The 22,736-nt window shown below is 43.7% G+C and overlaps 1 protein-coding gene across 4 annotated transcripts in view; it reads right to left on the reverse strand.

The window, feature by feature from the left end:
• Positions 1-22,736, reverse strand: part of LOC133506633 (P2X purinoceptor 3-like) — a 66,175-nt gene that overhangs the window by 11,459 nt on the left and 31,980 nt on the right. For 2 of the 4 annotated variants that reach the window (XM_061830964.1, XM_061830965.1), the window contains 4 exons: positions 19,409-19,545; positions 19,052-19,145; positions 18,917-18,982; positions 7,437-9,417 (listed from right to left, as the gene is read on the reverse strand). In XM_061830964.1, the coding sequence (XP_061686948.1) occupies positions 9,037-9,417; positions 18,917-18,982; positions 19,052-19,145; positions 19,409-19,545 (678 nt within the window). In that variant the 3' untranslated portion in view covers positions 7,437-9,036. Of the gene's footprint in view, positions 1-892; positions 4,073-4,298; positions 4,377-7,436; positions 9,418-18,916; positions 18,983-19,051; positions 19,146-19,408; positions 19,546-22,736 lie in introns of those variants that run through there. The other 2 variants (XM_061830963.1, XM_061830962.1) reach the window with 2 other exon arrangements.

Consider the following 22,736-nt stretch of genomic DNA (forward strand, 5'->3'; position numbering starts at 1 on the left):
ATTATTCTGATTATGAATCTGCTCGTCCGATCTTTCATCCCAGTCAGTTTGTTTCACCTCCCTGCGTTTCCAGCTCCCGAGCGTCTTCTCCCGGTGGGTACAAGAACACCAATCCGTTTGAGGGAACCCGCTTGGCCATCTACCCGGGACCTCCGCGTGGCGGCCAGAGGAGACGTCCAGGTCGGGCGCTCCCTTGTACCTCCCGCGGCGCGGCAACAAAGACTCCGTCCTCGCCCTCCCACTCCTCGCCGGCAACGGTGAAACCAGCAGACCCGAAGCCGGTGGCGAAGCTTCCAGCCCAGAGGGAGGAGGAGCCGCCAAATCGCGATGCGTTCTACCGCGAAATGCGGGCGGAGAATTGGCTGCTCTCACGGCCTAGGACCGGCAAAGATTGGCGAACCAGCCGAGCTACGCTGATGTCACAACCGCGACGGAATCGCTGCTGACGCAGGTTCACGTGGCAGTTGGAACTGACCTGCTCCCGAGACACACCCACGTGTCAGTTTCGACTGACTCTCTGCCTACTCTCGTTCACGTCGCCGTGGAAACAGACCCGCCACCTCACCAAGCGCATGCTGCAGTGGGAACGGACTCGCCACCTTGCCAAGTGCACGTCGCAGTGGGAACGGACTCGCCACTTTGCCAAGCGCACGTAACTGTGGAACCTGACCCGCCTCCTTGCCATTCCCACGTCGAGGTTTTGGCTGTTCCGAGCAGAGCTCACGCGGCAGTTGGAACTGACCCGCTCCCGAGACACGCCCACGTGTCAGTTTCGACTGACTCTCTGCCGACTCTCATTCACGTTGCCCTGGAAACGGATTCGCCACCGCGCCACGCCCACGTTGCTGTTTCAACGAATGCACTGCAAGCTCACGTGGCAGTGGGGACCGACCTGATGCTGCCTCACGTTGCTGTCCAGGAGGTGGCGACGTCTCCACAGCCGCTTCTTGTCTGTGCCCTGGAGTACCAGTGGCGACCGGTCCGCGGTCGCTCCCCGTTCTTGCTTTGTCGGCGACCGGTCCGCGGTCGTCCCCTGTTCCTGCTCTGACGGCGACGGGCACGTCCATATGTTCCCGGCCAGGAGGTGGCGATGGTGCCACCTCCTTCTCACGTTCCTGTCCAAGAGGAGGTGGCACTGGCGCCGCCTTCTCACGTTCCTGTCCAGGAGGAGGTGGCACTGGCGCCGCCTTCTCACGTTGCTGTCCAGGAGGTGGCGATGGTGTTGCCGCCTTCTCACGTTCCTGTCCAGGAGGAGCTGGGGAGTTCTGTGGAGCCACCCCGGAGCTGGAGAGACTTCGGGATGGCTGTGATGGTGGCGGTCATGGCTCTGGTCCTTCTCTCCATCATCCTCTTTGCTCCTGAGGGCTCCCAGCTGCTTCAGGACCTGGCCTCGTTGGTGACCAATCCACGGCTGCCTCCTGACCAAGCCTCGGTGGCGACCAGTCCCTGGTCGTCTCGCAACCACGGCGTGGGAGGTTCTCGTCCGGAGCAGTTGCCTGCCTCGGCCTGGTTCCTGCTTCGTCGTTTGGTTCCTCACAGAGGTCGTCCTCCCGAATCGCCCCGTGGGGACCCTGGTGCTTGGCGTCCGGGTTGTCCTCCTGACCTGTCCACCCGGACGCCTTGCATTTGGTGGCCTGGATGGCCACCAGACTGGGGTTCGGGGGGGGGGGCGTGCCCTCCTCCGGACCCCCCTTCCGCCCATCCCTGCCTGTGTTAATTATTGTCTGTTTCCTTCGTTTAGGCACGTCTGGGAGCCGTGCCTTTGAGGGGGGGTACTGTCATGATCCTGCCACTCCAACCCGGGCTGTGCGGGTGCCAGTGCGGTTGCGCTGATTGGGAGGTGCACACCTGCGCCTCATGCGGGCTGATTATCCGGTATATTTATATGACCCCGATAATGACTGGCCCGCGCCAGTTCGTTGAGCTTCATGTCCCGTTCGAGCACTCCCGTATCCCTGATCGACAACCCGTGTGTACCGACCTTCGCCTGTTCTCCGACCAACCCCGTAAGCCTGACTCATTTGACACTTCTGCCTGCTTTGATCGTTCTCCTGTGTACCGACTCCTGCCTTCCCGCTCACCTGCTCTCTTCGCCCAACGTCCCAACTACCGCTGCTGCACCTGACTGCCTGCTCGATCCCCAACCTCGGAATAATAAACGTTTCTCCCTGAATTACCTTGCATCGTCCGAGTTCTGCATTTGGGTCCTACTCCGGTTCCAATGGGACGTGATACACTTATTGGAAACAATTCCGATTTACTGCCGGCAATGTGGAATAAATCGATACAAAGGTCGGACAGGGACCAAGCAACCCATAGTACTGGTATCCCATACTCTCAAAGCACTCCCCACAGGAATCGCAGAGGAGCACGTTCAAATGCCTCCACCAAGTTCACCAAGGCAGAGGAGTGTCATCCCCTTGAGGAGTGTTGCAGAATTGTGTCAACCAAGACAGCCCCACAGCATCCAGAGCCTGAAGGAACTCAACCCAAGAGATAAGGGAGCCCACCTTAAGGACTCCAGACTATGCTTCCTCATGGACATTCAGGAGTCCCACATGCTAAAATGCCCAATAGAACAACTTCACCTTGACATGATCGTTCACAATTGCTGTCCACTAAGGGGCCAAAACAGGCACTAACCACATTAGGACCACAGTTCCAGTCAATGGACAATGGATTCTGCTAGATGTTCCCAGGAGACCCTGACAGTAGGTTTGGGCCTGCCACGTCAGACTGGCCTCTTCCACCGCCATTGGAGCCAACTCAGCACCAAGTGGTGATCAGTTGATCGCTCCACCGCTCTATTAACCCGAGAGTCCAGATATTCAGGTGCAGGACCGATGACACGACCACAAAGTCAATCATTGAACTGCGACCTAGGGTGTCCTGGTGTTAAGTGAATTCATGTACAGCCTTATGCTTCAACATGGTATTCGTTATGGTGAGAGTAGGAACGTAGATCGACTGGTAAATTGAGAGCTTCCCCTTTCGACTTAGCTCCCTCTTTACCACAACGGACTGATACAAAGTCCGCATAATTGCAGACACTGCACTGATCCATCTGTCGATCTCCCGCTCCATTTTTCCCTCACTCGTGAACAGGACCCCAAGCTACTTGAATTCTCCACTTGGGGCAGGATCTCATCTCGACACGGAGAGAGCATGCCACCCTTTTCCGACTGAGGACCATGGTCTCAGATTTGGATGGGCTGATTTTCATCCCAGTTGCTTCACACTTGCTGCGAACCGCTCCAGTGAGAGTTGGAGATCACGGCTTGATGAAGCCAACAGAACCACATCATCTGCTGATAGCAGTGATGCGATGATTGGGGCACAACACCAGACACACTCGATGCCTCGGCTGCTCCTAGAGATTCTGTCCATAAAGATTATGAACAAATCTGTGTCCAACTCTCACTGGAAACAAGTCCAACTTATTGCCAGCAATGCGGACCAAACTCTGACACCGTTTGTACCGGGACCGAACAGCCCGTATCAGGGGGTTTGGTACCCCATAGACCTGAGGAGCACCCCACAAGACTCCCCGGGGGACACGGTCGAATGCCATCTCCATGTCCACAAAACACATGTAGACTGGTTAGTCGAACTCCCTTGCATCCTCGAGAATCCTGCTGAGGGTGTAGAGGTGGTCCACTCTTCAATGGCCAGGGCAAAAACCACATTGCTCCTCCTGAATTTGAGATTCAATTTCCTGATGGACCTCCTTTCCAGCATCCCTGAATAGACCTTACCAGGGAGGCTGAGGAGTGTGATCCCCTATAGTTGGAATACACCCTCCGGTCCCCTCTCTTAAAAAGGGGACCACCACCCCAGTCTGCCAATCCAGAGGCACTAGCCCCAATGTCCATGCGATGTTGCAGAGGTGTGTTAACCAGGACAGAGCCACAACATCCAGAAGCTTTAGGAACTTTGGGAAAATCTCATCCACCCCTGGGGCTCGGCCACCAAGGAGCTTTTTAACCATCTCAGTGACCTCAACCCCAGAAATAGAAGAGGCCACCTCAGAGAACCCAGACTCAGCTTCCTCATGGGAAGGCGTGTTGGTGGAATTGAGGAGATCTAATAGAAAGAAGAAGAGAAATAAATAAAATAAATAATTAATAAATAATGAGCTCGAGCAATGCATGCATGCACATAAAAGAAAAAAGCAGAACTTCAATATGATTTCGTGCCTTCCAGAGAGCCGCATGTAAACAGGCAAAGAGATGCATGTGAGTCATGAGCCACGGGTTTGCCACCCCTGATCTACAACAATACAAAGTAATTAATTTTACCTCTTCAAATTTCTTGGTCTTGTACAGCTCTGCTCCCTTCAGAAAGTTCAGCAGTATGATGTCACACAGCACAGTCCCCTAAATGATAGTAAAAATGCAAGATTACATTACAACATGAGCACGACACGATTACAACACAAGCAAGACACTGCTTTCATTTGAATAGATGCCACTAAAAGGGAACCAGGGCCCCAAAATCATTGATTAAATTTAATGAAATGTGTAATGAATTCATAAATATGTGAGATAAAACAGCTCCCATAAAATGAGCTGTCTGAGAGTATTTTAATTGACATATTCTAAGTGACTGGATGGTTTAGTTGTTGGTGGCGGAATGTCTCCCTCATGTTATGTTGCCTTCGTGCAGATACAAAGCCAATTGAATTGTACTAATTAACTGACTAACTCGCTATATTGGACCCACCACATAATTTTATGTTGTCCATGAAAGATCCATCCATCCATCCATCCATCCATTTTCTATGCTGCCTATCCTCACGAGGGTCACGGGGAGTGCTGGAGCCTATCGCAGCTGTCAAAGGGCAGGAGGCAGGGTACACCCTGAACTGGTTGCCAGCCAATCTCAGGACTCATCAAGACAAATAGTCACACTCACACTCACACTTAGGGGTAAACTACAGTGTCCAATTAATGTTGCATGTTTTTGGGATGTGGGAGGAAACAGGAGTGCCCGGAGGAAACCCACTCAGGCACGGGGAGAACATGGAAACTCCACACAGGCAGGCCCAGGATCGAACGCAGGACTTCAGAACTGTGAGGCCAACACCAGCTGAACCACCGTGCCCCCGTCATGAAAGATAATCATGTAAATTAACTTTCATAATTTTTGGTAAAATCTGTACCAAAATTTCCAATGATCATATACAATAAATGATAACTTTGTGATATTGTAAGCAATTTTTTTGGTTACCAAACTAGTAACTTGAACAATAGGCTCAAACTATTATCCATGATTTCTGATTTCAAAATCAGTCAATTTGTTTGTTGTGTATATTTGAAAATTTCATAGAGATGAAACATATCAGTGATTTCAGCCACCGTAAATGTTTCAGCTGGAAATAGCTCAAAATCAAATGTGAGTTCGGTTTCAGACCAAAAGACTTTGTCAAAGAAATGTCACTGCAAACTGTTGGCTGGTCCCAAGCCCAGATAAATGCAAAGGGTTGTGTCAGGAAGGGCATCTGACTTAAAAGTTTGCCAAACAAATATGAATGTTTATCCAAAGAATTCCATACCCGATAGGTTGTGCCCTGAGTTAAGCTACAGGGCGGTGGTGGAGATTCAGCTCGTATGGGTCAAAGACAAGGGAGAAGTGGAAAGCGGGTTCTTCAGCAGAAAGAGGAAAGCAGCGAGCCTAGAACTCAGTGCGGACTTTATATGTTAATGTTGTAACTATGACGGGAAAAGTTCAGGAGTTGGTTGACATGATGATAAAGATAAATTCTCTCTCTCTCTTCTCTGCTCACTCTCGCTTCCCTGTAATCAGCACCACCTTCTCCATACCCCTGTTTTTAATCAGCCAGCATCATCTCTGCCAGCATAAAAACATGTCAGATCCTGGAAATCCTTGTGAAAGTTTTAACTTTGCACCGTGTTGTATCAGCCTTGCAAATTCACAAAAGCTATGCCCGATTTGTATTATTTGGATTTCCATGTTGTTCCTTCTCCTCAGTACTCCTTCCATGTTCCACACCATCCTGACTTCTTTCACAACCCCGTCAAGCCATCCAACTGCTCACTTCACCACTTGGGGCACCTTCGCCGTATCGACGATCTGCCATTATGCCGCAAAGTTCCAATTCCCACTTCCTTTTCAATAAATTATTCACCACAAACTTCTCAGTATCCGCTTGCTTCTGGGTTCTGATACCTTCATATCGTGACATATGATATATTGTGTGTCCAGAAGACCAGGTGGAAAGGCAGTAAGGATAGATGTTTAGGGGCAGGGTTCAAATTATTTGACTATTGCGTAGATGAGAAGAGAAATGGATTGGGGGTGATTTTAAAGCAAAAGTTAGATAAGAATGTCTTGGAGGTGAAAAGAGGATCAGATTGAGTGTCTAAAGCTGAAACTTGAATCTGAGGATGCTTTGCATTATGTAGTTACTGACTATGATCCACAGGAAGGATGTAACCTAGAAATTAAAAGGAAATTTTGGAAGGAGCTAGACAAAGCAGTTCTAAGCATCCCTACAGAGAATTGTGATTGGTGTTAATTTTATTGGACATTTTGGTGAAGGAAGCAGGGATGATGAAGAACTGATGGGTTACTACGGCAAAGCTGGTAAAGCAAAGCAAAGCAAGTTTATTTGTATAGTGCATTTCATACACGAAGTAACTCAATGTGCTTTACACGATCAAAAGCAGTTGAAACCAGACTGGGTTCCAACCATAAACATGGGACATCACAAATTCAGGCCTGGATCCGCTATAAAGAATTCGGCAGGATTTCAGCGAAATACACAACGATCAGCAAAACGTCAACACCTTGAAGCTGCAGCCACTCTGCTCATGCTACAGGATGACTTGTTGCCTGAACCATTCTTAAGTCCATGTCTTTGTGGAATTATATTGGCATTGTCGTTACCCAAGCATGGGTTATAAGATTAACATAATGGACTTTGCATTCTTCCTTGAACATTGGGAGTGACATTTTGACATTCAAAGATAGTATCAATAACTCTAAATTGAAAACAAAGACATATGTTGCATTTGGAAGGCATTTATTGCAATTCATGTAAATTTGTGCATATATACACACATGGGTTTTTGATTCAAATACAGTGGGTAACTGGTACAAGTGGAACTAAACAGAATTTTCAGGGTACAGAACAGCCTGACATGTTAGATGGAGAATAAGACTTTTGAAAAAATTTTAAAGTAGAATTGGTTTATTTGTTCTTTGCACTTACATAACATTGGGTACAGGACATTTCTTCTTCTTCTTTTCCTTTGGCTTGTCCCGTTTGGGGTCACCACAGCATGTCATCTTTTTCCATCTAAACCTATCTCGTGCTTCTTCAATGTCCTCATCTCCCATTTACAGTGAGGAAAATAAGTATTTGAACACCTTGCAATATTGCAAGTTCTCCCAGTTAGAAATCATGGGGGGTCTGTAATTTTCATCCTAGGTGCATGTCCATTGTGAGAGAGATAATCTAAATAGAAAAATCCGGAAATCCCAATTTTTTTTTAACGGTTTATTTGTGTGATACAACTGCAAATAAGTATTTGAACACCTGAGAAAACCAATGTTAATATTTGGTACAGTAGTCTTTGTTTGATGTTACAGAGGTCAAACGTTTCCTGTTGGAGGAGGGATTTTGGCCCACTCCTCCACACAGATCTTCTCTAGATCGGACAGGTTTCTGGGCGATCGCTGAGAAACACAGATTTTCAGCTCCCTCCAAAGATTTTCTATTGGGTTTAGGTCTGGAGACTGGCTAGGCCATGCCAGAACCTTGATATGCTTCTGACGGAGCCACCCTTTGGTTTTCCTGACTGGGTGCTTCATGTCATTGTCATGTTGAAAAACACAGCCATGACCCATCTTCAATGCTCTGACTGAGGGGAAGAGGTTGTTCCCCAAAATCTCACAATACATGGGTGCGGTCATCCTCTCCTTAATACAGTCCAGTCGTCCTCTCCTATGTGCAGAAAACACCCCCAAAGCATGATTCTACCACCCCCATGCTTCACAGTAGGGACGGTGTTCTTGGGATTGAACTCATCATTCATTTTCCTCCAAACACGGTTAGTGGAATTATGACAAAAAAGTTCAATTTTTGTCTCATCTGACCACAAAACCTTCTCCCATCACTCCTCTGTATCATCCAAAGGGTCATTGACAAATTTAAGACAGACCTTCCGTGCCATGCATGATTTCAAACCAAGATGTCTTAGTGTAATACCAAAGGAAACGGTGGTCCCAACTCTTTTCAGGTCATTGACCAAGTCTTGTTGTGTAGTCCTGGGCTGATTCCTCACCTTTCTAAGGATCATTGAGACCCCACGAATTGATATCTTCCATGGGGTTCCACTCCGATTGAGATTGACAGTCATGTTTAGCTTCTTCAGTTTTCTAATGATTACTCCATCAGTGGACCTTTTTTTTTTACCAAGCTGCTTGACAATTTCTCCGTAGCCCTTTCCAGCCGTGTGTAGTTGTACAATTTTGTCTCTGGTGTCTTTGGACAGCTCTTTGGTCTTGGCTATGTTTGAGTTTGAGTCTTACTGATTGTAAGGGGTGGACAGGTGTCTTTAAGCAGCTAACAACCTCACACAGGTCCGTCTGATTCATGATAATACATGGAGTGGAGGTGAACTTTTAAAGGCGGATTAACAGGTCAGAATTTGAGCTGATGGACAGAAATACTTATTTGCAGCTGTATCACACAAATCGGTAAAATTCATACATTCTGATTTCTGGATTTTTCTTTAGATTATCTCTCTCACAGTGGACATGCACCTACGATGACAATTTCAGACCCCTACACGATTTCTATGTGGGAGAACCTGCAATATAGCAGGGTGTTCAAATACTTATTTTCTTCACTGTATATGGTCAAAACATTTTTATAAGGCCAAACAAAATTCATGTTGTATTTGCGCTGACATAGACTGACAAAACTAGGTCAGTAGGTAGGGATTTATTTTTTATTTTTTTGTATTGACTACTTTTGTGGAGGTCTATGGATTGGTGAGACACTGGATGCTATTGTTGCTTAGAACTTTGAAATGAATTGTTTTGCGTCGGAAAATGGTGAATGGCATCCACATTGGCAACAGCTTCAAGGGCATTACGCAGTTGGTGTCTTTTTGTCTTTGCTGAAATAAAGTCAATTTCACCAATTGGACCATACTCCACATCGTTTACAGGTGTTGGCAGCTTCCAGTATGCTTTCTCTTGTGTGACAGTCTTAGAGTCCCGTATCCTGATGTTGGCTTCAACCCAAAACAGCAGTGATGCAACTTGTGAACAAGTTTCTTCCAGGCCAGTCTTGCAGTTGCAATGTGCAGCAACAATTTTCCCACTTTGTTCAGCAATCACACAAGGCCAAATGGACTTTTCTTGCAATGCTTGGGAATGGAGAACCTGTAAAAGATAATGTTGGAGTTTTTAACATACATGCATGTATGCAAGTATTAAGTATCTTGCACACTTAATTAATATTACTGAATATTTTCACCTGTCATTGCAGCAAATGAAAATTTCACAAATAAACGTAGGCCAAAGAAATTTATATTCTATCGAAAAAAAAAATCTATTTCAAATGTGTTTTTGAAAATATATGTAGTACCAAGAGACAGAAACATAACAAAAGGAAATTAATTATACTCTTTCCTGCATGGCATTACTTAACTGTCAAATTATGACTTGCAAATGATCATTAAATTTCTCCTGGCCTCACAAACATTACATACATTTGAATTTACATGAATTAAATAATTGGATTTGCTAAAAAAGCTGTTGAGGGAACATCTACATTGAACTGAGAAAAGTCACAGTGTAGTGAAATATAGATCATATGAAATGTAAACATTGACCTTTCCACTGACTAGGTGGTATCCATTTCTGACAACAGCTCCCACTTCATGAACCCAGCCACACACAAACTGATTTGCATCCATGCTCTTGTAAGCTTTCAGGTCATTCTGGTATAAACACTTTGAGTGAAGATAAAATAGATCACAATGTCAGGGTAAGTTACAGCAGGATAGTATGTCATATCTGTTTTCCATTCCTGTTTGGGTAACTTTTAGGGGTCAACTCCATCAACCAAAGAAAGTTTCTCCCTATAATGATTGCTTTCGACAGCTGGCAAGGTCTCAACATCTTTACACTTCACAGAAGGGCCTGCCATGCCTTGCTACATCATGTAGATAAAATTCCAACCGAAGAAACAGTGATGAAACTATAGAAAAACAGATTACACCTACACGCACTCGAACTTCGTGGGGGTTTGTTTGTCTTCCAATATGGCAGAAAATAAATGCGCATGCTCGGCAGTGATGTCAGTAGCAGCCCTCTATTGCGAGCTTCGCGTTAGTGTGATGTTGTGTGCGAGGAACAGGGCGTGGAAGTGCACTCTTATTTGAAAGGCAGTACATGCTCTGGCATTTATTCTTTTTTTTTTTTGTTCTTTTCAACACTATTACTGGTATAAGGATAGGGTTAGGCTCCTTTTGATTTTGACATCCTGTACATTCCCGGACCCAAGAATATTGTAGCTGATGCTTTGAGCAGAGAACCATTTGTAGGGGGTAAGGCGATGCAAAAGTTGACGAAAAGTCCTTACAATGTGCTGTTGGGGAAGGCGAGACATTCCTGAGATTCAAGATGCTGAGGAAAACATCTGATCCGTCTCTGTGAGACTTTCCATCACGGCTTTGGTGCTCCGCACTGTTGGATCAAACATCAACACCATCCAAATAGAATGTGGCATTTTCTTGTGCTGATGTCTGTTCCATTGAGACTTCATGCACTGGCTGTTTGAGGCCTTTCCTGTGCCATTTGCCCTGGTCCCATGGCTTGGCAACAGGTTTTGTAGTGATTCATTTTGTTGGACTTGTGACATTGCTGTCCATAAACAGGATATTTCTCTCTTCTAGCAGTGTGTCTCCCCCCGCAATTGGTTGCGTTTGGTTATAGTCTGTCTGGGTGCATGGGGCCTGGACTGCTGCTTTCTGAGGTAAGATGTCTTAACTGCATCTATGTGGGTGACCTGGGTGGCTAGTGTTTTACTGTTTTCCTGAGTCATTTCATGGAAGCAACAGACTGAGATGGCTTTGGCCAGGGTCAGTTCACTATCCCTCAGCAGAGATTTTCTCAAAGAGTCATGAGTTCATCAGTCAAATCTCCAAAGTGGCAAGTTTTAGGTTTCATTTTCAAGTCACTTATATACGATTGAATGCTCTCACCTTGTGTTTGATTCTGTGAATGAAATCTGTGCCTGTCCATTGTCTTGTTGCTTTGAGGATTGCACATTTCCCTCAATTTCCTCTTCAAGCACTCTGGATCCTCTCTGGGCTCCGCCGGGGTGATAATCGCTCCATTATTCCTGGGCTCACATACTTCAGCCGCATACACGGATGAGCGTTCATGGTCGATGGCTTCAGAGGTTAAGGAGAATGTACGTCTTTGTCTTTGCAGGCTTCTCCGAGTGTGGTGCAGCAATAAAAATGCCGTACTCCCGTTCAAAAACACGCCAGCTTCCGGCAACATTTTTGTCAAAAACGACAAGGTCTGGCCTGTGAAAAACCCTCTGCCATGACTCGGCAAAATCTATGTCCTCGGCTCGGCTAGCTAGTTAGCATTGCATCGGGTCCACCGAAAAATGAAAACATGCGGCCCAGAAAAAAAAGTTACTCACAGGCGATAGTTCGTATCTACTGTCTTCTGGCACCATGTAAATCTTACTGGTTTGATTTGTGTGTGTGAGAGATCACACAGGTTTCTGTAGCAATGAACGTTTTTTTGAGTCCAAGGACATGTGAGAGAGAGTGAGAGAGGCTATCATGGACTGCCCAGGTAAAAACGTAGAACTACAACAGGACGCAGGGTCTTACGTTCGCAGCCTAGAGCTAAGTCCGGATACTGTGGCTTCTTTGGATCAGACAGAGTGGGGTGATACCAGGACTGCCCACTGGGTATCTGACCTGCCTCAAACTCCATCTGATGATGAGACTGACCAATCTCATGCATGAGGCTCTCGGTGATTTAATTCAGCGGGTTGATGAAGTCACCAGAATTTCTACATACGGAACCGAGGTTGAGAAAAGTGCTGAGCTACAATCTCGGATAGACACAGGTTCACTTGAGTCTCATTTCGACAGTTGCCAGTTGTCTGACCAATCCTTTGATACCTACAGTGTCGAGTCTGCCATTACTGGCTCTGTGCTCTCAGTGACGACATTATACACTGATTCGGTATCTGTGAGGGAGCCCTTCGCCATGACCACTGAATGGGCAGGGGTGATTGTCGGTCTGTTGGGTGGGGGGATCCGCACCAGTGTAGGCAGATCAGTTAGGCCGGTGAGTAGGCTCATTTAGACTATGTCCACCCAAAGGATTTCAGTAATTGCTCAAGAGTAGTTTATCAACAGAAACATTTTTTGGTGTATGAGTATTCTTGACATGATAGAAAACAGTTTTTCATGTATAAAGTCGGTTCTGTTTTTGGGTGCAGTTGCTGATACGATGTATTTCATGGCCTTTAAATGTGGAGTTGGCACCTTTTCCCGGGCTTAAACATGTGACTGATCACCTCATGTTTGCCTTGGCCCTTTGTTGATAGATTTCAATGCTGGTTGAGCTGGTCTATGTATAAGGGGAATAACATAGTGGCACCTGGGGAGACTGTGTGTGAAGTACTCTTGGGGTTTTGGAAGTGTCATCAAACTCATATGTAGGAAAGTACAGGTCATATTCATGTTATAGCGCAAAACAGTGGGGGTGAATGTAATGGTGTGATGTTGTGCGCTTTAATGGGAACAGGGCATGGAAACACACTCTTATTTTGAGAGGCAGCACATACTGGCATTTATTCTTTTTTTCCTTTTTTCAACGCTATTACTGGTATAAGGAATTGGGTATTGAAGTGTGTATTCTGCTCATATTTAGTCATGACTGAATAACTTGTGTTTGAAGTATGCCAACTCACCAGTTAACCTTAAGTGAACCTTGCTGAAATGTTTACTAGAGACCAGGACGTAGGCATGGGCTAGTTATTACCAGCTAGAATTATATTTGGTGATGCTTTATTTTATGATGCGATTCTCTTCTGATGCTCTTTATTTGCCTTTCATACTTTTGTGATGCGGACCCTCCTGATAGTATAAGAATGCTGCAAGTCCTTTGTATCTTCGCACTTGTGATCTGGTACAGCCAATGTCTGTAACTCATTAGTGCCCGGAATATTCTGTAAGTAAAAGCTTTGGAGAAACTGTTCATCGTCTCCAGCCTGTATTTGGATAACCAACATTCTCACTACCCGAAATTAAACAAACACGTGGAGGTATATCCTCCAACAATTGGTGACCCCGATGGGATTTCGGACTGAGGTGTTGGTTGACAGACAGAACATCGGCCAGCCAACAATTGACAAGGTGATAGGACATTTATCCTCCAAGAGTGATCTCCTGTTTGTTAACTGGTGTTGAGGTACATGTCACATTTGAATTTGTGACAGTGTGAAATTATAGTTTTGGGCTGGTTGAACAATAGGGGAAATTGTGGGTGGTATAGTCCTGGGTTAGAGGCCCATGTGGGAAACCGTTGTCTCCGACCTAAATGGTTGAAACACTGTAGAGTGTGTGGGCGTACTACTCTAAAAAGGCTATAGAAGTGCCCTGTGTTCGGAGGTTGTGCCGACACAAAAAGGTTGTAAATCCTGTGACTGCCAGATAGATCGGTGGTGAAGACAGTCCAAAACTTTCTGAACCGAGAGGTTGTCTCGTTCTTTTCGGAGAATCCTAGAGACTAGAATTCCTCATTTGAAATCAAAGGATGAAGTGTACACTATAAAAATGAGTTGAGAAGAATAACCCAGATGAACAGTGAAATGCACAATTGTAATTTTATTTCAGGAGAGGTTGTTTCAAGAATCCTAGAAACTAGAATTCCTCAAATAAAATAAGATTTTAAGAGTACTTTTGAAGAAAAAAAAGTTTGTGCTTTTGCTAAATTAAGGTTTGAGCAATTTTTTTTCGAGTGGTATCGAGTACTTTTGAGACAATAAAGAGGTTCGAGCACTTTTGACAAAAGACGATTTAAATCAAAATGCAGGTAGAATTTGCTAGTGGACGGAAAGTGAATGGTGCGATTCGCGGCAAATACCAAACCATTCTGAACAAGTGGTATTCAGTGAAGAAGTGAGGAATGCATGTGATGTTTGTTTGTGTTTTGTCATTTATTTGTGCAATATTAATTTAATAAGTAGTTTTTTTCTTTGGGATGTAATTTTGGAATCAAGGCATCAAGTCATTCCTGAAAAAGAATGAGAGAATGAGAAAGAACAATTCAAAGAATGGATTAGGAAAAACTGTGAGAATGGATGGTTTCCTCCATTGTCTTCAACTGCGTGTTTAGTGCCATTAATAATGAGAGAAACAGAAAGTTTGTGCTAAAGGAGTGGCGGCTCTAAATTTGGAAGTAGAAGAAACTAGTTGTCTCAAAAGGTAGAAAGGTGAGAATGCTAAAAAAAAAGTTGTGGAAATGAGAGCGAGAGCAAGGATGATGGCAATGGGATGTGGGTTAAAGTTGTCCCGTTTGGCTGTCAAGGAAGAGAGTGTTGGTCTGGTACCGTCAACACCCAAAGTGCCCTCCGTGCCACCTCGTTACTTGGAGGAGAAACATTTCGGCGTTGTCTCCAAATAACCCATGTGTACCACCTTACCATGAAGCCATGAAATTTCAGGCAGTGTTAAATGTAACTGTGGGTCGACTCGAAGTAGATGTAGATGATCACGTCTCTCACTCACTCACAACAAACATGAATACGGTTGCGGTAACTTTGACTGCTGGAGTGACCGCCGCCATTAAAGAATTAGAAGAAAAATTGGACAAACTTGTAGATTTGAGAGCCGACCCATTCACACGTATGAATCAGCTAGGAATGTACTAGGTGGAATTAAATAGACACCAAGAGGTTCCACAAAATATTAGAGATCAACTTGAGAGAATCACCATTGAACATGAAGACAGAGGTAACGCTGAACTGGAAGAGCAGAAATGTGCCCTCCGCGCTGAACAAGAAGCAGCCCAACTGAAGAGAGAACAGAAATTTCCTGTCTACGCTGGTAGAGATCCTTCGAGTGGGGAAGTTGAAAATAGGTTGTACATTGATCAGTTACTGAACCAAGTAACAGAACTAAAGTGTCATGTCCAGAATCTTTCAGGTGGCCACGAAGACTCTGTTCTGGACTGAAGGAATCTTCCAGAGGTCCAGCTTCTCCTCCTCATTGGCTTGTGACTTGTTCCTAAATCTTACAGGCTCTGGTAACTCTGTTATGTTTTACAAACCTTTCTCTCCCACTGATGTGAGTGTGTTGATGCAGAAACTTCCACCTATGCGATCTGGTGGTGTGAATTGGCTTCAAGCAGTGCAGAGAGTGGTTACGGGACAAATGTTAACAGCAGGTGATATCAGTGTCCTTCTTAGACAATCATGTCCGGTTTCACAGTTGAATACTCTGATGCAGAATGCAGGTTTTTCTTCTCTCCCCGATCATCAGGCTCTTACTCGAGAAAATTATTTTACCTTGTCTACAGCATTGGATGCTTTGTTTGCCCTCCCTGAGTGTGTTATTTCAGATCTGGTGTTTGCTCCCATAGCAGATGAGGAGGCCGCGGCTTTTGTTGACCGAGCCCTCACTGATTATAAATAAGAATGCTGCAACTCCTCTCTATCTTCGCACTTGTGATCTGCTACAGCCATTGTCTGTAACTCATTTGTGCCTGGAATATTCTATAAGTAAAAGCTTCGAAGAAACTGTTCATCGTCTCCAGCCTGTATTTGGATAAGCAACATTCTCACTACCCGAAATTAAATGAACACGCGGAGGAAAAAGCGTCCTCCAACAGTGTTTAAAAATTTTCATGGTAAGGGGAAAAATGCAGTTGAAGTGTTGGTGAAAGAGATCTGAAAAACGCAGGAAGTAGGCTGCATGTTTTATTTTGAAGCCACACTTACCGGGTGGCTAGACGAGATCACTTCCTCTTGTGTTTCTGGCTTCTAAGGGTACGGTAGGCATTTTGGTCCCCATCCACATATTTTCATTGTTTTTTTGTAAAAGGTGAATATAAATTAATTCAATAATGACACCTGCAAAGCGGGTGTAGTTAAAGAGGCGCAGTGTTGAATGTGTTTCATTAGTTTCAAACATAACTCGCTAGCTACAGAAGGGGAGACATTGTAAAAGTCTGTGTGGTTACCATGTCTTTAATGTTTCAGAGCTCTGTGAACATTTGTTAATGTGTCTCCTTTATAATACAGGTATGTGAGTTTATGCAAGTTTTTTTTTTAATATATTCTTGTCATCTGTTGCGATGTAAATCATGTTACTTGTTTTTGTGATATTTTTCCTTGATCTCCAAGTATTTTGACACATACAAACTGATCCATGATTCCTGGTATGTGATAAATAGGCCCAACAACATAGTAGGAGAAACATGCCCATATCATGATGCTTGCACCACCATGCTTCACTATCTTCAACGTCTACTGTGGCTCTAATTCACTTGAGGGTCGTCTCACAGACTGTCTGCAGCTCCTGGACTCAAAAATAAAAAATTTAATTCTCATCAGCTCACAAAATGTTGCTTAATTTTTCCTCTTTAGGCCAGTTGATGTGTTCTTTGGAAAATTGTAGCCTCTTCTGACAAGGACAACAGAAAGCAGAGCTGGAGGTGGAAGAAATTAAGGTGTTGAAGTTCTCTCTAGAGTAGGTTGGATAAAATGTGAAATGATCTCATTAGATGAAAGTGATGAGGAAGGAGCTGCCCGGCAAGAGAGGTGGAGGAAGACCAAAGAGAAGACTGATGTAAAGCGGGAAGACATGAGGGCAGTTGGTGTTAGAGAGGATGATGGAGGAGCTTGTCTTACATGGAAAAAAATGGCATGGTGTGGCAACCCCTAATGGGACAAGCCAAAAGGAAAAGTCAATACTGAACAGTTGCTTATCCTTGCTGCTTTCCACTGTTCAGGTTCAATGGGGGAATATTTGTTGCAGGCTAAATATGAGTCACAGTTAAGGTGACTAAATATGATGTCGAACAGTGAAAGTGAATCTTCGCTTTGCGACTTGTGTAAACAAGCAGGAGGAATGCTTGTTCCACGCTATTTTGCAACATTCCAACTACCCACAAGCCACAGTAAAGCTGAAAAATATGACGCTAAACCGATTCATTTGAGTGCATCACTATTTTATGTAGATGGGAGTCACAACAGCCTTTTCTGGAAAAAAACTGCGACAAAAATGAATTTCACATCCTGAGCCCTGGGCTTAGGATAGTTACCATGATGATGTCACATATCTCCAAAATGTTGTAAAATTGGATTTTACTAAATGCAGAGGATCTCAAAATTGAACAAAAATATAGTAGGGCTGAAAAGACAGGCCTTATGACGAACACTTAAGGACATGAAGAAGAACGAAGAAGTAGTTTCATATTGAATAGATGCTAATTGTGAGGTGATTGATCAGTAAAGTGCACAAAATAAGAAATACAAGACTGATTTTTGAGAACACACTGACTAAATCAGGCTGTCCTGAACAGGAATCCCATATAGTGCACAACTGGTCGTGTTGCTATTTGCGCGATCAATCACAAAACTAGCTGCTGATACTTACAAAAACATACATTGTCAGGGGCATGGCCTGGCCACTGCCATGGGTGGTGCCACCTCTGAGAGCTGTCACACAGCTGTGTTGCATGTTGAACACTAATTGACCTGGCACTTAAGTGGTTAATGTGTCAGTGGCATTGGCCAGTTTGTTGCGCATGCTTTACTGCATCCGGGGATACTCCGCTACTTTGCGTCAGTCGCAAGTTTAGTGAAGATCAATCCTTTGTCACTGAGCCTGTGGCTCTTTAGTTTGACCACGTCCTGTCCATGTTTCTAAGTTTGCCTTGTACTTATCGGAACCTGCCCAGCGTTTTTGTGCTTCCACTTGTTTTGGACTGCCTTTTCGTGTTTGACCTCCTTCTGGTATAAAACCACTCTTAAGATCATGCCTTTGCCTGCATTTTGGACCGGCCCCATGCCACTGGCTTATGACATATGTGATGTCAAGATATATGATTCTCACCATGCAATGCGTGTCTACTTTTTTTTTTTTTGCAAAAATTATTGTCCTTATTGTTACATTAGTTATTTTTTATTTGTATGCTAACAGTTCTTGGAATGTATTCATCATTTAACTGACACATTATTGTTGATTTATGTTGTACTGTTTTTTTTTTCTTTTCATAAAACCATTATTTTACATAGTATGTGAAAGAATGAGTCACTGATGGTGTAGTGGCACCAACGCCTGACTGGGGTCAATTCCTATTCAGTGATGGTGTCCATTTGTGCCCTGCAACTGACTGACGACCAGTTCAGGGTGTAGTCTGCCTTTCACCTATTGTTAGCTGCGATAGTCTCCAGCACTCGTGTGGCCCTTGTGAAGAAAAGCACCTTGGACGATGGATGTGGACATGTGTGTGAAAGAATGACCAAATTGTCAACACGAGTGTTTCAGCCCATCAGCGTGTTTACTGACTAAAGATAACAAGAACAAAATAAATAAATGTGTGTTACAGTATGACCTAATAAATAATCAGCAAGTTTCCGTCTCTTTGATTATTTTCCTGTAATACAATAAGTGACCGAAATAGCTAGAGTAAGTCGCAAAAGTTTCCAGGTCAATGGCTTGAAGTACAAATGAACAAACAAATGAAGTCACGAGTCATTGTTGAAGTTGAGATGCAAGTCCTGTAACACATTGTCATTCTAAAGTCATCCAATTCATGATTTGAGACCCACTTTATTCATATGATGCAAATTCATTCGATCAATTCTTTACAATATTCCATAAGCAACACTCACCACACCAATTGAAGTGAAGGCTGCTACCATGTTGATAAGTGTGGGAATCATGTCGAACTTGCCTGCCTAAAATGGAAAACAGTTCTAAATCTGATAATGAAAAATATTTAAAGAACAAGCGTATGCAGTACTCACATTTCCATTGACGAGCACATCAAACCTAATTGCATAGGCTTTCACCAATGTACGATAGTCGTTCCCATTTTCCATCTTATAATATTTGGCAAACCTCAGATAAGGTAAAACAAAATATTGGGTTATGTAAAGCAAAATGAAACTCATTAGTTTGTCTCGGTAGCTGATATTTAGAATTTTTTTGGTATTTGTACTCATTTTATTTAGTATAACATTCCATGCTGGCTATATGTTCTAAGGGTATTTGAAGTCCTGATGTACAGTATAAACACTTTTGACGAGATTCCATGGATACTTTTTAATTCAGTCAATAAACTTTGACTAAAAAAAAAAATGCCCAACCTTTGATCTAAATACCTGAAATTGTACCCAGGTGAGACAGTGTTCTTCTGTGACATTGCATCCAGTCGGGTGAATGAGTATGATGGGTTGCACTGGTCATCTGATTTGTCCAAATCACACATCCAGCCAATCTTTATTCCTATCACACCTCCCTCACAAGGAAGCACATTGAGAGACAATGATGCATATACTGTATTTTCCATCGAATGATAATGCATACAAAATGGCGAGCCAGATCAACGAGTGTGTACTGTATTCATCAACATCCACCAAAGAAACCAACATTTCCCATGCTGCTTCTGGGAGGTTTTAATCACTGTGGACAGGATAGGTACCTGCTAGGCTTCCAACACTATGTTACATATGGTACAAGGAAGAGGAACAGACCGGACCAATAATATGGCAACATACAATGTTGAAAGAAAAAATAGCCTAAAAAACAACACTACCTTTGATTTTAAGTCAGTCCACCTTCTTCTCACGACAAGTTTTATTTTCTTTTTAGCAAATCATTAAAAAAAGACAATACATATCCTTCGAGGAATGAAACATGAGTTTAAATTAAACATTTTGGAGAAATCAACGCAGCCACAGAATCAATAACAATAATATATTTTTTAAATTTAATTTTCAATTTTTTTAATCATTCCGGTAATTCAGTATGTGACGAAGGCAAGAGGTTTAAACTAACCAAGAGTGACTGCGACTAAAGCGAGTGGGATCCTGTAAAATTTTAGCTCAGGATTGGAATCAATCTCTAAGGGAATGACAGGAATCTTCTTCAAAAACTTGGGATTTGTTGTGATTTATCTTAAACACAGAATTGGGAGAGAGTAGAATCGATCATGTGCGAGAGGGGTGGAATGGGATTTTAATATTCACTTGGGCTTAGGAGGGAGTGGGAGTTAACATTCCATTTCTTTAAGCCTCTAATGGAAACTTTTTTTTCATTTTGATTATTCTAATTGAAGATCTCTGGTCAAATTTTTTACGTGGCATGATCTATTACGATTGACTATATACTGTACATCTGAGCTACATTTAATTGGAACAACAATGTGACATACACAAATCAATGTGAAAGTCATGTAGCAATCTCTAAATGAGAAACACAGCCTGGAAACTTAAAAATGTACATAATGAATGAAAATACATATATGATGAAAAAAATCAACTTCGACAACACAGATTTGACTTAACCTGGGTATTTTTTGGAACGTAACCTCTGCATTAAACGAGGGAACACTGTATGTATTTTCTGAGCCGCTTATCCTCTGAAGGGTTGTGGGATTCATGGGGCTTACCCCAGCTATCATCGGGGTACACCCTGAACTGGTTGCCAGCTAGTCGCAGGGGTCACAGAGACAGAAAACAGTCACAGACACAATCACATCGAGGGGCAATTTAAGTTTTCCAATTAATACATGGTTTTGGGATGTGGGAAGAAATCGGAGTGCCCGGAGAAAACTCAATGCAGGCACGGGAATAACATGCAAACTCCACATACGCGGGGCTGGGATTTGAACTATGGTCCTCAAAACTGTGATACTATTGATTGGCTGACAACCAGTTCAGGGTGCACCCTGCCTCCTGCCCGTTGACAGTTGGGATAGGCTCCAGCACTACCCGCAACCCTTGTGAGGATAAGCGGCTAAAAAAATGTATGTATGTATGTATGTATGTATGGATGGATGGATGGATGGATGGATGGATGCTTCCACTTGAGCAGTCACCTTATTATGGTGGAGGGGTTTGTGTGTTTCAATCATCCTTTGTTCGACTGGGAGACTTCAATACTCATGTGGGTAATGACAGTGAGAACTGGAAGGGGGTGATTGATCCCCCTGCCCCTGATTACAACCCAAGCGGTGTTCGATTATTGGACTTCTGTACTCATCACGGATTGTCCTGAAAGGTCTCACTCACCACGGTGCCAAGCTGGGGTGACTCATCGTGGCGCTGAGCTGGGCCGCTTTATGGCGTTGTTGTTGCTCGCAGCTGAGTACGTTAAATACTGTCATACATACTGTCAGGGAGTCTGTTGTTACTTAGAAGTGATCCGTGTATCATCTAAATATGGCTCAAAACGATAGGGTAATATTGCCCCAGTCACTTCACTTGATTGTGAGATGTTCTCTTCTTCGAAAAGAGCTTCTGTGTCAGAAGGGGCATCGGAAAAATCCAAAAATCTCTGTTGTTCCTCTCCCATAGAACGTGCTACTTCGTGTTTTCAATGGCAAATGTTCCAGTGTCACGTCTGCAGATGACGTTGCAGGCAATATGGCTATCACTTCAATATTGAGTGAAACCTCCGCAACTTTGCACATGGATGACACGCTCTCTGCTCATATTTATTTTTTTGTATAGTTATTGAAGGGAATAATGTTATGTGTTTTTCATTACAATATCTACTTAAGAATGTTTATAGGCATGTCACTTGAGCTTTAAAGAACATTGGGGATGATGATGATGATGCTACCAAACCGTTTTAAGGTTAATGTTATATTGCCTCCTATATTTAAAATACAGAATTAGCTTTTTGTGCACTGTATTGTATGTGCTTTCATCCTGGATCAGGCTGTGCCGAGGTAGAATTTTAATATTACACACCATCTCATCCTGCACTTTCTACTTTGGCTTCAGACTAGACCTTTCCCACCGAAAAGAGAAAATCTCGTCCAGTTTAATCAGTTATTCACATACTCCGACAGTCATTGCATCTTAAAACAACAGCATTTCTTTTTTAAATTTCTCCATTAATATCGAAAGTAAACATAAGCAGCATGTCTAGCTCATCTTTGCTCTACGTTGCCCAGACTGTGTTGGTGACTAAAGCAGCGGTGGTGGATGCTGTCATTATAAAACACATTGATGGGCTACGTAAGTACTGTAACATTTGTAATTATGAGTGTACGTCTTTAAGAGCGGGGATGGGGGCGGGTGTAAGGTAAACTTGGAAAAAGAAAGTGTGGCGGAGCAGCGGTAGTTGTTAAAGAAAGTTCTGTGTGCTGCCTAAAGAAACCAGTGGGTTCCTCTTTTCATTTTTTACAGTACGTATGTGAATTGGGCCATTGGATGTAACAACCAGTCATCCCTCATTGCAAAATGCCACAAACTGTATAGGTGTATGTTAAACTTTCAATTTGCATTGTTTTTTTTTTTTTTGTGTGTGCATCACAGAATATCTGGGAAGAGACTGCATAAGCGGTGTACAATTGCGCACGCGGCTGACAATTTTTTTTTTTCTTTTGGCACACCTTCCTGTGATTGACCAAGACTGCCTCGATCGCGATCGACGCATTGAGCACCCCCATCTTAGACTCTTGGGTAAAGAGAGCGCCAA

This window comes from Syngnathoides biaculeatus, chromosome 9, assembly GCF_019802595.1.
Source record: "Syngnathoides biaculeatus isolate LvHL_M chromosome 9, ASM1980259v1, whole genome shotgun sequence".
NCBI lineage: Eukaryota > Metazoa > Chordata > Actinopteri > Syngnathiformes > Syngnathidae > Syngnathoides > Syngnathoides biaculeatus.